We start from the raw sequence: 16,713 nt of genomic DNA on the forward strand, positions 1-16,713 counted from the left end.
GAGACTCAAATCTAAACCAAACTGTTGGCACTTAAAGAAAATTAAATAGAATTAACTTTGAAAGAGAAAAAAATAAAATTTGTTTTTTGATTTCAGCCATGTGGTCGCCATACACATGTACATGTATCTTTGTTTTTGGATAATTAACGTCAATATTGTCTTTTATTGCACGAATCCTCATTAATGTGCGTACAGCTATAAGAATTCCTTTCAAAAATTATTATATAACATAAAATACTCCCTGACAATTTTTTGTTGAATAAAATTTTCCTCTGATAACAACAAGTTATTTTAAAAGCAGCCTCTCCTGTTGGACCCGAATTAAAAAAAGGATCGTGACGTCAAATTGTATGGTTCACTAACCACCAATGAAATTTGAGTTTTCTTAAACTCACTAATAACCAACCAATGTAATAGTACAGCGCACCGTGATAACTGAATTTAAGTACAGGACTTAAATTCTATTATGACCATTTAAGACCCTTGGGCTGAAAGTAAGTAGCTTTGAATATTGTCATTGGTGGTGTTTTAAATCCAAATGTGCCAAAGTAACAGAACAAAAGCAACCTGTTAAGTGTATACAAAACAAGCTAACTATACCTTTTTTCTCATCAGTTACTAATGTTGTACTTGGGCCCATTTTCTCTGGAGCACATTTCAAATCATTAGCGATATCTGCATATCCATAATTACGTAATCCATCAACAAACACACTGTAAGCAGGTTCTCTCCTTTTAATCACAATATCCAGCAATGCTTTGTTCTGGTCATCTTGTCGAGGATAATGTTCAATATCACGTCTGTCATCTGCTGATATCACCAGATGTGTCATCATATGGTCTAAAATTTGGCTGGTTTGTATGTTCTGTATGATTCTTTCTGCATTATCTTTGATTCTATCTGTAATCAAAAAGATTTATTATTCATTAGATCATTATTGTATGACTTTTTTCACATATGGTATGCAATGTTAGAGTAAATAAGGATTTAGATTCCTTTAAAACTGTATCTTTACATTAAAATGTTCTTTCTCTTATCTTATTATGCAACCAACAGATATGTTAACCAGATGCTCCGCAGAGCAGCTTTATACGACCGCAGAGGTTGAACCCTGAACGGTTGGGGCAAGTATGGACACAACATTCAAGCTGGATTCAGCTCTAAATTTGGATTGTGATTTAATAGTTGACACAGCATAGGTTTCTGACACAGAATGAATGTGTTCTAATGAACTTAAACTTTTGTTTTCTCTTAGAGCAATTCACTATGATGTTGAATATTAATCCTCTCAAAAAAATGTTTGAAGAAATTTTCTTTTTATTTATGAAATTTCAAATGAGAAAAATTGAACCCAATTTTTAATCACATCCCCCTTTCCCTTATTCCAAAACTAATCTCAATTAAAATATTCTAATGGAGTTTGCAACAATAACTATTCATTTAAATACATCATAAAATATTAAGATGTAAAAAAAATGCTTGTTATCACTGAATGGTAAAGATTATTTAAATTTATCAGTTGGTAGTAAAAAGTGAATATACATTGTATATTGTATATAACAAAGATTTAAGTTAATTCTGGACAAAGAAAGATAACTCTAATTAAAAAAAATTCTTGCAATAAGATATTTCTTGCTTCCTATTCTGGACAAAGAAAGATAACTCTAATTAAAAAAAAAATTGCTATTTCACAATATTGTGAAATTAGATATTTCTTGCCATTGCACAATACTGTGCAATTGAAAAGACTTGCTATTGCACAATACTTAATAAAATAATTTTAGATCCTGATTTGGAACAACTTGAAAACTGGGCCCATAATCAAAAATATAAGAACATGTTTAGATTCAGCATATCAAAGAGGCCCAAGAATTTAATTTTTGTTAAAATCAAACTTAGTTTAATTTTGGACCCTTTGGACCTTAATGTAGGCCAATTTGAAAACGGGACCAAAAATGAAGAATCTACATACACAGTTAGATTTGGCATTTCAAAGAACCCCATTTATTCAATTTTTGATGAAATCAAATAAAGTTTAATTTTGGACCCAGATTTGGACCAACTTGAAAACTGGGCCAATAATCAAGAATCTAAGTACATTTTTAGATTCAACATATCAAAGAACCCAACCGATTCATTTTTTGTCAAAATCAAACTAAGTTTAATTTTGGACCCTTTGGACCTTAATGTAGACCAATTTGAAAACATGACCACAAGTTAAGAATCTACATACCCTTTGGGCCCCTTTTTTCTAAACTGTTGGGACCAAAACTCCCAAAATCAATACCAACCTTCCTTTAATGGTCATAAACCTTGTGTTTAAATTTCATAGATTTCTATTTACTTATACTAACGTTATGGTGCGAAAACCAAGAAAAATGCTTATTTGGGTCCCTTTTTGGCCCCTAATTCCTAAACTGTTGGGACCTAAACTCCCAAAATCAATACCAATCTTCCTTTTGTGGTCATAAACATTGTGTTTAAATTTCATTGATTTCTATTTACTTAACCTAAAGTTATTGTGCAAAAACCAAGAATAATGCTTATTTGGGCCCTTTTTTGGCCCCTAATTCCTAAACTGTTGAAACCAAAACTCCCAAAATTAATCCCAACCTTTCTTTTGTGGTCATAAACCTTGTGTCAAAATTTCATAGATTTCTATTAACTTAAACTAAAGTTGTAGTGCGAAAACCAAGAAAATGCTTATTTGGGCCGTTTTTGGCCCCTAATTCCTAAAATGTTGGGACCAAAACTCCCAAAATCAATACCAGCCTTCCTTTTATGGTCATAAACCTTGTGTTAAAATTTCATAGATTTCTATTCATTTTTACTAAAGTTAGAGTGCGAAAACAAAAAGTATTCGGACGACGACGACGCCGACGCCAACGTGATAGCAATATACGACGAATTTTTTTTCAAAATTTGCGGTCGTATAACAAGGGCACTGTCTGCATAGTTGTTTGGAAGGCAAAGAGACTCATGCATACAAAGTAAATATTCATAGTTTGTGAATTTCCATAAATGTTATCTTGTAGATTCAGATAAATTTGAAAAAGTGTATGGCAAATGAACAATTATGATCAATGCTAAATAATGATACTAATAAATCTTTCACAGGCTAAACCGATTCTAGCAGCTTTTCAGTTTTGATAGATTTTTTTGTAATGAGTTCAAATGTTTTCTGTTCGATTGTTTTTTTTTATGTAATTTAATATATGAAAACAGACCCCAAAATAATTGTTATTAATATTATTTACTTGAGGTAAGATAATATGAACGTGTTTTTTTCAAAGCTAGTACGAAAAATATTTTACGTTTGATGATCTTATACAGTCAAACCTGATTAAACCGGACCCTGAATAAACCGGCTTCCTGTACATTCCGGCCGAAAATGAAAGTCCCATTTTTCCCCTTCAAAGTCTTTGTTAAAATACCCTTAGTAAACCGGACCCTGTGTATTCCGAATTCCGGTCTAATTATGAAGTTCCAATACTCTTAATTACATTAATTATTACCTGTCAAAACCGGTTTGTCTAATTAATTTCACTGATCGATATGCAATCAAAACATAATTGTTTATACAATATGACTTTTCAGGATAATCAATTAGTCAGGTGTTAAACTGTGAAGTGAACTTACAATCGTACAGTAGTGAGCTGTATTATTTATTGAAACATTATAAACGTGTCAATTAAACGACAAGACACACCGAATATATCTCGGATTCAACTTAAGTTTTGTAACTTGGATAAACAAATTTAAATCGCAGCATAAGAAATTTACAATGTGATGTCGAAACCCTGGGTTCCCTGCTGTGAACCCCTAAACAAATGACCTTGATAATGAAAAACACCCGGATGACAACAATTAATGGGTAAACTACACTGTACGAAAACGTTTCAATAGTGATGAAATTACGTTTGATAATATTCTGGCTTTTTGATCGGCCATTCCAACATTTCAAATAAATGATCATGGAAGTAAATCGAAACTCTCATCTCACATTCCAAACAACGCGAGCATTAGGATGTAAATGTAAACAATGGAAAACGAAGTAAAGGTATTTTAATTGATCAGATATTCTTTAACATCAAAGAGAACTTTTATATGCAAACTATCGGACGTCATAAGTCATTAACTTCCGGTCGATACGGAAACCTGAATAAACCGGCTCACTGTCCAAACCGGCCCTTTTTCACAGTCCCGTAGCCAGCCGGTTTATACAGGTTTTACTGTAGTTTATTCAAAAGAATTACAGACATATAAAATGTTTACCCACTTTGAAATAGTATTACCTGTTACTGTTTCTACAGCTCTCAGTGTATTCGGATCAACATTTTTTACAACCTCCTCTAAACACCGTGCACCTTTTCTACTATTTACCAAAGCTTGTTCAAGGACACGTATTGTAGGTCGTACTAATTTGTCTCTCCTCCAAGTAAATAAGACTTCCTTACTCTGGGCAGTCAAGTCACAATTACATTTGTCTATATTCTCTAAATCTGCTATGGACAATCCAAGTTCTGTTCCTAGTTGAAAAACCATTTTACCGATCTGTGGTGATATGTCATCTAATATTTCATCTGTAGGAATTGAATCTAAGATATCGTCTGGAATATCTGTATGAAAAACATATGTATTATGCTTCCAAAAATAGAAATAAGGTAAACATTGGGAGGAATTCTTTCTATGAAATACTTCCGAACACTGGAACTACTTAAAACTACTCTGTTTTATGATGTAACAATGCTGCTGGCCTTTTCAGCACAAGACACATATATATTTAAATATAATGCATCTAGTAATTTTATTAAATCATACGTGTGACCTTTCTGATTTAGAAACAATCAAAACAAAATATGAAAATGAATTCGATTTTTTCTTTGACCTATTTACAGTTGGGTTAAAAATGGCAAAAAGGTTTAAAAAATGACATCTCTGAGGGTTTTAAGGGAACATATTTAGTCCTGAGCTGGCCTTCATATGTATAAAAATTCACACAGGGTAACACGTTTCTCATCAATATAAAATGCTGCAAAGGCACTGTATTAAAATAGTTGGAAGGCAAAAGCAAGTCTATGAACAAATAGCATTGATTACACAATATATCAATAATTTTACATATACATAACTGTATAAAATATATTACATGTCAACACAGTGCTGACCACTTGGTCACTTGTGGCACTATCATGCCATTGGAGACAAAATGTGTACAAGCAATGGCATTGACCAAATGGTGGTAACAATTGATCAAGGCTACAAGGCTTATATTGTATTGCAAATCACACGCTATTGACTACATAGACTCGTAAGTAACTTTCCAACTTAGAAGAGTTGCAGGACCAAAGTAAAAGGAAAATTGAAGTATCACATGTATCACTCGAAATTGAATTTCTTCTTTGGTCAAAATTTAAATTATAATTGTACTATTTTCATGTGTTTGGCAAAATATTATGGACCATAAATGCAAAATGGTGCAATTTATACAAACAGCATAAAATCATAACAATAAGTGCACATAATCAAGTTTATTGAATATTTTGATTAACAACAAACGTTACGCAGTTAAACTTAATATGTCAGAAAATCCAGGAAACGTCAGAAACTAACTCTGGGTGTACCATCATCGGGAATGCTCAAACTGAAACATTTCAATGTGAGGGATGTATAAATACAATTGAACATACGGAACTTTGTAAACATAAACACAAAACTTAATCAATACCATGCATGTGTAAAACAAAGGTTAAGGCAATTATATATATGTGTGAATGTTTTGTCATTTAACATATTGCATCAAATGATGAGTGATCTATGGTTTCCAGATGTTTGACAATCACACATTCAAACCACTAAATATCTTTTTCAAATCTGTTTGGAGAGGGGATAATAAAAGTACTAATAATGTAATAATCATGATCGAGTGAAAAAAGCCTGATTTATGTAATTATCTTTATACTTCTAGTTACTTACTAGACATCACTTGTTTTCTCCTCCGCATCTGTAAACAATTAATATCAGACATTAAACTGTTTCAATGACTATAAGCAGCAACAGCTTTTGCAAATGTTACACAATGTTTATATTAGACTATTGTCAACAGACGAGCTAAAGGAATGAATCATTTCCCCTTCTAAACAAGAAATCATACTTAAGCCTGTACTTCAGTGGTTGTCGTATATTTATGTGTGACATATTTGTTTTTCTTTCATTTTTTTTTATATAAATAAGGCCATTAGTTTTCTCGTTTTAATTGTTTTACATTGTCTTATTGGGGCCTAACATCAAAACCAAATACATAAATTTGGGATAGAAAAGAACCGTGACACGTCTTATAGTGGTATAAATTCACACTCAAATATTCCAGAAAACAGACGACACAACGGAAACACAACGTTAAAAGGTAACACACACAGAAACGAACTACATGTATAATATAACAATTGCCATATTCCTGACTGTAGATAGATATAGGAAGATGTGGTGTGAGTGCCAATGATACAACTCTCCATCCAAATGACAATTTAAAAAAAAGTAAACCATTATAGGTCAATGTACGGCCTTCAACACGGAGCCTTGGCTCACACCAAACAACAAGCTATAAAGGGCCCCAAAATTACTAGTGTAAAACCATTCAAACGGGAAAACCAACGGTCTAATCTATATAAAAAATGAGAAACAAGAAAAAACGTATAAATTACATAAACAAACGACAACTACTGTACATCAGATTCCTGACTTAGGACAGATGCAAACATTTGCAGTGGGATTAAACGTTTAAATGGATCCAAACCTTCACCCTTTTTATGAAACAATAGCATAACATCACAACATAGAAAACCACACGATGAAATATCAATTGGCAGGCTTAACTCAATCAAAACCAGATGCTCCGCAGGGCGCAGCTTTATACGACCGCAGAGGTTGACACCTGAACGGTTGTGGCAAGTATGGACACAACATTCAAGCTGGATTCAGCTCTAAATTTGGATTGTGATTAAATAGTTGACACAGCATAGGTTTCTGACACAGAACGAATGTGGTCTAATGAACTTAAAAATTTTGTTTTGCCTTTGAGCAATTCACTATGCTGTTGAATATTAATCCTCTCAAAAAAATGTTTGAAAAATTTTCTTTTTATTTATGAAATTTCAAATGAAAAAAATTGAACCCCCCCCTCCCCAATTTTTTTTTCACATCCCCCTATCCTTTATTCCAAAACCGATCTCAATTCAAATTTCTAATGGAGTTTGCAACAATAATCACTCATTTAAATACATCATAAAATATCAAAATGTAAAAAAAGTGCTTGTTATCACTGAATGGTAAAGATTGTTTTAATTTATCAGTTGGTAGTAAAAGTGAATATACATTGTATAAAACATTGATTTAAGTTGATTCAACTACTATTCTGGACAAAGAAAGATAACTCCAATTGAAATTTCTTGCTATTGCACAATATTGTGCAATTGGATATTTCTTGCTATTACGCAAGACTGTGCAATTGAAAATTTCTTGCTATTGCACAATACTGTGCAATTGAAGATTTCTTGCTATTGCGCAATACAGTGCAATTGAAAATTTCTTGCTATTGCACAATACTGTGCAATTGAAGATTTCTTGTTATTGCTGAGTACTGTGCAATTGAAAATTTCTTGCTATTGCACAATACTTAATATAATAATTTTAGATCTTGATTTGGACCAACTTGAAAACTGGGCCCATAATCGAAAATCTAAGTACATGTTTGGATTCAGCATATCAAAGAACCCCAAGAATTCAATTTTTGTTAAAATCAAACTAAGTTTAATTTTGGACCCTTTGGACTTTAATGTAGACCAATTTGAAAACAGCACCAAAAATGAAGAATCTACATGCAGTTAGATTTGGCATATCAAAGAACCCCATTTATTCAATTTTTGATGAAATCAAACAAAGTTTTATTTTGGACCCCGATTTGGACCAACTTGAAAACTGGGCCAATAATCGAAAATCTAAGTACATTTTTAAATTCAGCATATCAAAGAACCCAACCAATTTAATTTTTGTGAAAATCAAACTCAGTTTAATTTTGGACCCTTTTGACCTTAATGTAGACCGATTTGAAAACGGGACCAAAAATTAAGAATCTACATACACAGTTAGATTTGACATATCAAAGAACCCCAATTATTCAATTTTTGATGAAATCAAACAATGTTTAATTTTGGACCTCGATTTGGGCCAACTTGAAAACTGGGCCAATAATCAAAAATCTAAGTACATTTTTAGATTCAGCATATCAAAGAACCCCAAGGTTTCAATTTTTGTTTAAATCAAACTAAGTTTAATTTTGGACCCTTTGGACCTTAATGTAGACCAATTTGAAAACGGGACCAAAAATTAAGAACCTACATACACAGTTAGATTCGGCATATTAAAGAACCCCGATTATTCAATTTTGATGAAATCAAACAAAGTTTAATTTTGGACCCTTTGGGCCCCTTTTTCCTTAACTGTTGAGACCAAAACTCCCAAAATCAATACCAACCTTCCTTTTGTGGCCATAAACATTGTGTTTAAATTTCATTGATTTCTATTTACTTTAACTAAAGTTATTGTGCGAAAACCAAGAATAATGCTTATTTGGGCCCTTTTTTGGCCCCTAATTCCTAAACTGTTGAAACCAAAACTCCCAAAATCAATCCCAACCTTTCTTTTGTGGTCATAAACCTTGTGTCAAAATTTCATAGATTTCTATTAACTTAAACTAAAGTTATAGTGCGAAAACCAAGAAATTGCTTATTTGGGCCCTTTTTGGCCCCTAATTCCTAAAATGTTGGGACCAAAACTCCCAAAATCAATACCAGCCTTCCTTTTATGGTCATAAACCTTGTGTTAAAATTTCAAAGATTTCTATTCACTTTTACTAAAGTTAGAGTGCGAAAACTAAAAGTATTCGGACGACGACGACGACTACGACGCCAACGTGATAGCAATATACGACGAAAATTTTTTCAAAATTTGCGGTCGTATAAAAATTCTTGCAGATATTTCTTGCTTACTTTACTGGACAAAGAAAGATAACTCTTAATTAAAAAAAAAATTTGCTATTTCACAATATTGTGAAATTAGATATTTCTTGCCATTGCACAATACTGTGCAATTGAAAAGACTTGCTATTGCACAATACTTAATATAATAATTTTAGATCCTGATTTGGACCAACTTGAAAACTGGGCCCATAATCAAAAATCTAAGTACATGTTTAGATTCAGCATATCAAAAAGGCACATTAATTTGATTTTTGTTAAAATCAAACTTAGTTTAATTTTGGACCCTTTGCACTTTAATTTAGACCAATTTTAAAACTGGACCAAAAATTAATAATCTGCATACACAGTTAGATTTGGCATATCAAAGAACCCCAATTATTCAATTTTTGATGAAATCAAACAATGTTTAATTTTGGACCTCAATTTGGGCCAACTTGAAAACTGGGCCAATAATCAAAAATCTAAGTACATTTTTAGATTCAGCATATCAAAGAACCCCAAGGTTTCAATTTTTGTTAAAATCAAACTAAGTTTAATTTTGGACCCTTTGGACCTTAATGTAGACCAATTTGAAAACGGGACCAAAAATTAAGAATCTACATACACAGTTAGATTCGGCATATTAAAGAACCCCAATTATTCAATTTTGATGAAATCAAAACAAAGTTTAATTTTGGACCCTTTGGGCCCCTTTTTCCTTAACTGTTGGGACCAAAACTCCCAAAATCAATACCAACCTTCCTTTTATAGTCATAAACCTTGTGTTTAAATTTCATAGATTTCTATTTACTTATACTAACGCTATGGTGCGAAAACCAAGAAAAATGCTTATTTGGGTCCCTTTTTGGCCCCTAATTCCTAAACTGTTGGGACCGAAACTCCCAAAATCAATACCAACCTTCCTTTTGTGGTCATAAACATTGTGTTTAAATTTCATTGATTTCTATTTACTTTAACTAAAGTTATTGTGCGAAAACCAAGAATAATGCTTATTTGAACCCTTTTTTGGCCCCTAATTCCTAAACTGTTGAAACCAAAACTCCCAAAATCAATCCCAACCTTTCTTTTGTGGTCATAAACCTTGTGTCAAAATTTCATAGATTTCTATTAACTTAAACTAAAGTTATAGTGCGAAAACCAAGAAAATGCTTATTTGGGCCCTTTTTGGCCCCTAATTCCTAAAATATTGGGACCAAAACTCCCAACGTGATAGCAATATACGACGAAAATTTTTTCAAAATTTGCGGTCGTATAAAAACGTAAATTAATACACTATGAACGAATAAATTTGATCGGCGATATCTGAATGCAAATGCACAGTTAATAAAATAATAGGGACAAACATTCAAGGCCAAAAAGCAAACAAACAATTCCAAACAAAGCCATGACAAGACACCACTGCAAAATATTTAACCCTTCGAAAATATTCACTTTAGAAAAAAAAACGGTTCTCATAATACAGGTAAATCTTGAAGTTTATACAAATGTAGTAAGAAGAAGTGAAATTTTTAGATATTCCAAATAATCAAAGCTGGTATATAGACAAGATCCATATAAATATAAAATAACAAAAAAGCATTATAAACAGTATCACCAGGTCGAATTAAAGAACATACGATTTGAGAGTACTCGCAGTTACTGACAGCTAGTTAAAAGCCAAAAACAATGAATAATAAAAAATCATGCATCAGAGACAAAAATCAACAAAAACACATCCCAGGGATTTAGTATTGTAACGGTCAGAGAATTAAGACATGACTTGTGCAATGCCAAAAATAAATGTATCGACAGGAAGAAGGATAGTGAGGAGCAACTTCTTAAGAGATAACAAAATAACGTGTCTGTGTCTCTATACATTCCGCCTCTAAAGAAGATAAAATTTAGTTATGTTTTAATTTGCTAATGACAAAATCGATATTAGTGCCTATGTAAAATACATTTAGTTTGCAAAGCCATGGCAAAAGCGAAAAATTACAAAAGACCAACAAGTATATAAAACACTTAAACTAAAGACTGAGCAAAGCTAACCTCATGTTTAACCATGGTTGATAGCATATGTGCAGCAGAAGAAGGGTTATTAGATTCTGTTCCAGTCGCCATGTAACTACTATAGTCTGTTGATAAATTATGTCAAGGAATGAGGCATCACCTAATAGCGAATTGGTAACTGACCATTCACTACCCATACAAAATGAAAACAACATGTAATAAGTTTCATGACTTGAAAGAACTTATGAAGATATAAAAAGCTTAAAGCAAACAAATATCAAATTATTCCTCTCAGTAAAGCATGTAAAGTTTGATGTAGCTTTGTATGTCATTTAACCATGAATTCTGCTCAAACCAATGCGAAGGATCAACTTGAACTTACTACCAGTTATGAGAAATATTGATCATTTGTAGAATGCCTTATGGTGACTTGAAAATAAAGGACAACAATACAAACATTCTATATTTGGGTTTTATCATGTATTGATATTAATATTGGCTCATGTACATTTACTTCATATCCCTTCATATTTTCATTGGGTAAACGACAGACTAAATCAAAGAGCATTAGATTACATTTTTACTGATTAGTCACCATTACTTTTGATTCAAATCATATAAAATAAAAAATGAAACTTACAGTTCATAAAGAGCAGATCTTTACAAAGATAACATTTTTCTTTGCAATACACACGTTGATGTATGTTATGTTAATGCAAGTGTGATAGTGTGTGTATGTGTGTGTGATTGTTTCTTTTCCACTTTTTATTATAATGTTGATATTTAAATAATATATATTCACATTAGAAGAAAAAAAATGTAGTCATTTTGTTGTTGTATATATATATATATATATCAAACCTCTTAACACCATAGTCGGGTGGTGATGTAAAGGGATTGTAAAAGCCTGACTACTGAAAAAAAAAAATTTAAATTTTTAAAAAAAATCAAGAGCAGAATGCTCTTAGGGATACGATTGCCATAGTTTTCATTAACACATGTATAGCAGTTCTGCCAAATTTTAAAAAAGCAAATGCGTGAGATTTGGCCAAAATTGAAAAGATCAAAGAGGAAAACAGTAGATCCAAGGATACTGCCGCAAAAAAGCATGAACATGCGTGAGTCTCACGCATTTGCGTGAGTCTCAAGCATTTTTGGCAACCCTAGTACAGCTGGATAGTAATAATGTCAAAACAAATTCAACTGCACATGCAAAATGTAATAATCTAAATAGTCACTCAACTTTAAAAATAGCCAATCCTGGTTACAAGTGTAGGAGCCATGTACTTATTGTGTTTTATCGAATTATAATTATCCCATACCATTGTAAACTCGTACCACTAAAAAAAATGTACCAATGCAAACTCGTACCACTGCTAACTCGTACCAACTTATCTAAATGCATTTAAATGATGTTAAATGATGAATATACATGATATACGTTACTTTCACTCAATACCTCTTAAGTCTGTAAAATGTATATAATTTGAAAGTTCAATGACCAATTTGTAGCTAATGTTCCTTGTCTATCATTTGTCTATTGAATAGAAAATACTGTGGCAGATGTAGATTATTAAAGTATTAACAGTTTCACCCGAAGAAAATATTAATTTTTCATGAATAAATCTAAGCAGTTAGTCAAAATGATTTCCAAAATCATTTTTACTGTCTATAAATAACAATGAAATGTAACTGATTCCTGTTAAGGGGTCCGGAATTTTCCTGCCAAAAAAGCACATGGCTTTCAACAATTGTAAACATAGCATTCAATTTTTTATCATGGATTACAGCTTTAATTAACTTAAATTGGATATATATATATTCAATTTAAGGTACAGTTAAAGCAATGTTTTAACTTTCCTCTGGATTAAGTTCTAGTTTGAAAGATCAGTTTAAACAATTGTAGTAGAGTTGAATTTTAGTCACGTTTCTAGATTGAATTTATTAGTAAAAATATACATGTATGTTCTTTCCTTTGAGATAAAAAGAATGCACTTACTTATTTTCATTGGGAAACTTTAGTTAAGCATATATTTATGTTGAATTTCATCTATGATATGCACGTTGCAAACCGGAAGTAGTTGACCCATAGCCATTTTATGTCCTTTTTAGACAGTGTTCAGTTTTGACCAGTAAAATACTTATTTACAAAATTTACTCGTAACTCTCGAGTTTTACCCGTATTGACATCGATGTTGTCAGTCAAGGTCTATTTTCTTTTGTTCTCATTAGTATAAATAGGGCGAGTTTTTAGTAATAAGGCAGTTGCAGCTTGAGCCGACCTCGACAGGTCATTTCTCTTACCTACGGAACTAAAATAGTTTCCACCAGGCTTACTTAGGAAACGTTCCAGATAGTGACCTTGTCACTCATTTTAAGGTACAGTGTTCATTTTATGTTAGTTAAAGTACACAAGGCGAAGTATTATTTCCATTTAGATTAAGGTTTACTTTATATTTTTGAGAAACTTTACAATTGTTAGGAATTTGTGTTCATTTATTTTTGTTGGATTGATTTACTATTGTTAAATTGATTTACTTGATATACTATTGTTATTTTTGTCAAATAAACGAAGTAGTTATTTGAATCAGTTTTGTTAAAGTTAATAGCCATTGAACAAATACAACGGGTGTATCCTACGAACGAATTCTGGTAGAAGTACTAGCCACTACACGCCCAGAAAAGAAAGCTCAGCTTTCCAATCTGTTACACAATAATGCTTAAAAAACATTCTTTACTTTTGTCTAAGTTTTCATTTAAATCCAGTATAATTCAAGTAATTCAACTTTATTTTTATAAAGTTTACAAACAAAAACCCATAAAACATCATATGTTTTAATATATTTTTGATGGTTTGAGTTTACAGTTGTTCAAGTTCTGAATGGTACGATTTCCCAGTGGTACAAGTTAACTTTTGTGGTACGAGTTACCGTGATACGAGTTAACTTGCTTCCGTATCTTATCACCTTAATTCTAGGAGGAACCCCGTTTCTAATTCTTTAAATATTGAAGTTCCTTTTGGGTCAGAGGGCATGACTCCTTTCCGTACACACTGCTCTGTTTAAATTGGGATCGTTCTTAATATAATACGACGTTTATCTACATCTAACGAGTAAATTTTTCTTGACGAGTCGTATTGTATTTTGATTTTGACGCAAAATACTTCCGGAAGGGAGACAACTCGAAACGATATTATGGAAGACTCCATATCGGCTGAAGGGGTGTTATATGTAACTTTTACGATGTGGAATTCATTTATTTTAATTTAAATTATGCAGGATTTAAAATTATGCAACAACAATAACCCTCAATAGCAGACAGACATAGAACGAATCCCCTGAGTTTCAAATTAATCAATGAAGCGGGGAATCCAGAGCAACCACTCAATCTGATACCCCTTGAAATCAGGAAAACTATAGGCATGCGCATTAATACATAAACAAACCGCGACTTGCGATTTGGAACAAGAACGTTTATTAAATGATATGATGAATGGTTCTCCAAATGAGAGTACAGTATCAAATATCAGTTTCATAAAGGTAAAATAAGAAATACTCCACTTCAGTTCTTATGACAGAAATAAAATTATTGGAATTCAGAGAACTCTCGCATTTATCAAAACTGGGGAATTCCCTCTGACGTGTTTCTAAATTTATAAAAACACTAAATACAAATACTGTTTAATTCTGATTTTCCGTGTTGTTAAAAACACGCATAAAAGTCAAGGGAAATATCACACATGAAGATTATGAGAAGAACATTACAGGAAAGTTGTTTATGTTCAATCCTTTTGCTTGTTTTTACCTTTTAAAGCAAGACAATCATAAGAATCTGAGATGTTGCTGATTGTTTAGAATAAAACGAATGACGCGAGGGAATGTAGCATGAGTCAACGGTAAAAGTCTACAGATTGCTTGAAAGCAATTGTATCCCAAAAACTGCTTCATACTACAACTAATAATCAGAAAGCTTCAGACAATCTAACACATTGTTCTCTTCGTAACAACTGACAAATCTTTGACAAAATGTTTTAATGTTAATCTGTTTGGTTGAAGTAAAATTGCAAAGTATTAACAAACACCAAGTGGATATTTGAAAGGTTTGAAAATCACTTTCAGTTACTGAAACATGTTACCTATAAATAATGAAAACTGCATATATAATAATGAAAATAAAATATAAAATAACTATTTTGAGAATATAACACAAACTATTTATTATTTCTCATGTTCCGACAAGTTGTTGTAAGAACATGGCACCTTGTCTGAAATAACCTGGTTTGGGAAATTCCCAAATACAGGTAAAAATTAATAAAAAAATGTACTTATTTCAATTACCTAAAATCATTTATTTTCATATACTGCAGAAAATAATCATGTAGATCCTTGATGTTATGCCATAAATCTTTTTGTTTTTAATTTTACAACAGATATTTACCTTAGTGGACTAATTTACAAATAACAAAAATTGTCTTTTTCTGATTTTGATTTTCTAGATTTGCATGAATAACTATATATGCAAGAAGATTTGTTATGAATAACTATATATGCAAGAAGATTTGCATGAATAACTATATATGCAAGAAGATTTGTTATGTAATATATACAACTGTTAACATAGATATATGTTTTGTTTATAGTAGTGTTGTCAAATCGTACACTTTTGCCCAACCGGTTACTCGGATAATCGTTCGACCGATTAACCGGTTAACCGGTAGTTTTAAGTTGTCGTTTGAAAGCCTTTTCAATAGTACCATACATGTACACATAGTTATAAGATGTGGTATAAGTGTCAATTTGACAACCTTTCATCCAAGTCATAATACTACGATTAAAGAATTGAAGTTTGTCCTTTGGCATTATAAGGCTTGTCTGTGAGGATTCCAGGAGAAGTTTGGTTTTTGATAAACAAATACGCCGTATCAACTATAGCATTTGTACCAACTTCAAATTGAAAAATATATTAAAAAAAAACGTCTTGATCCCGTAGAATTGAATTTTTCTGAAACCGATCATTGTTTAATTTTCTCTTGTTTTTCGAAAATAATGTGGAGCGTTTCAATTTGAAATAATTAATTATAAAAAAAAAGAAGATATGGTATGATTCCCAATGAAACAATTGTCCACAAGAGACTAAAATGACACAGAAATTAATAACTATAGCTCAACATACAACCAGTTTCTTTACTGTGTTTGCTTGTTTCTTTAAGCATGTTACTCGTACTATCACGTATACCTTGAGTACATTAACATTAGTTTGCATTTCACACTTTTTAAGGCAGCATTTCGTTTAAAGAAAGACTAAACCTTGCACTACTGAGTTTACACATTTAGATGTTTACACAATATTAGATCAAAAACGAAATAATGAACTAATTGGTAAAATTTAATCGCATCTCTGATTTAAAGTTATTGTTAAAAAAACATGTTTACCGATCATGTTTCTTTAAGGTCCTGCCCCAAGCTCTAATTAATTTTATGTATTTAGGATCAACAATAGCAATCAATATACTGGACAATTGATCTGTCAAATAAATAACTACGATGACATTTTTTAAATAAAACATAACAATTTAATGATTTCCATGCAAATTTATATCAAAACTATTAAAATTGAAAAAAAGTCCGGTTAACCGGTTAGCGTTTTTGGTATTCCGTATTCGGTCGTTCGACCGGTTAACCGTTGA

At 31.7% G+C, this 16,713-nt stretch overlaps 1 protein-coding gene across 1 annotated transcript in view; it reads right to left on the reverse strand.

Annotated features, from left to right (window-relative positions):
• The window catches only part of LOC134718401 (uncharacterized), a 58,699-nt gene that overhangs the window by 1,771 nt on the left and 40,215 nt on the right, over positions 1–16,713 (reverse strand). Inside the window, exons 11-13 of the mRNA XM_063580901.1 lie at positions 5,977–6,004; positions 4,296–4,619; positions 601–900 (exon numbers count right to left, since the gene is read on the reverse strand). Of these exons, the coding sequence (XP_063436971.1) occupies positions 601–900; positions 4,296–4,619; positions 5,977–6,004 (652 nt within the window). The remainder of the gene's footprint in view (positions 1–600; positions 901–4,295; positions 4,620–5,976; positions 6,005–16,713) is intronic.

The sequence above is a fragment of the Mytilus trossulus genome, chromosome 5 (assembly GCF_036588685.1).
Source record: "Mytilus trossulus isolate FHL-02 chromosome 5, PNRI_Mtr1.1.1.hap1, whole genome shotgun sequence".
NCBI classification, from domain to species: Eukaryota; Metazoa; Mollusca; class Bivalvia; order Mytilida; family Mytilidae; genus Mytilus; species Mytilus trossulus.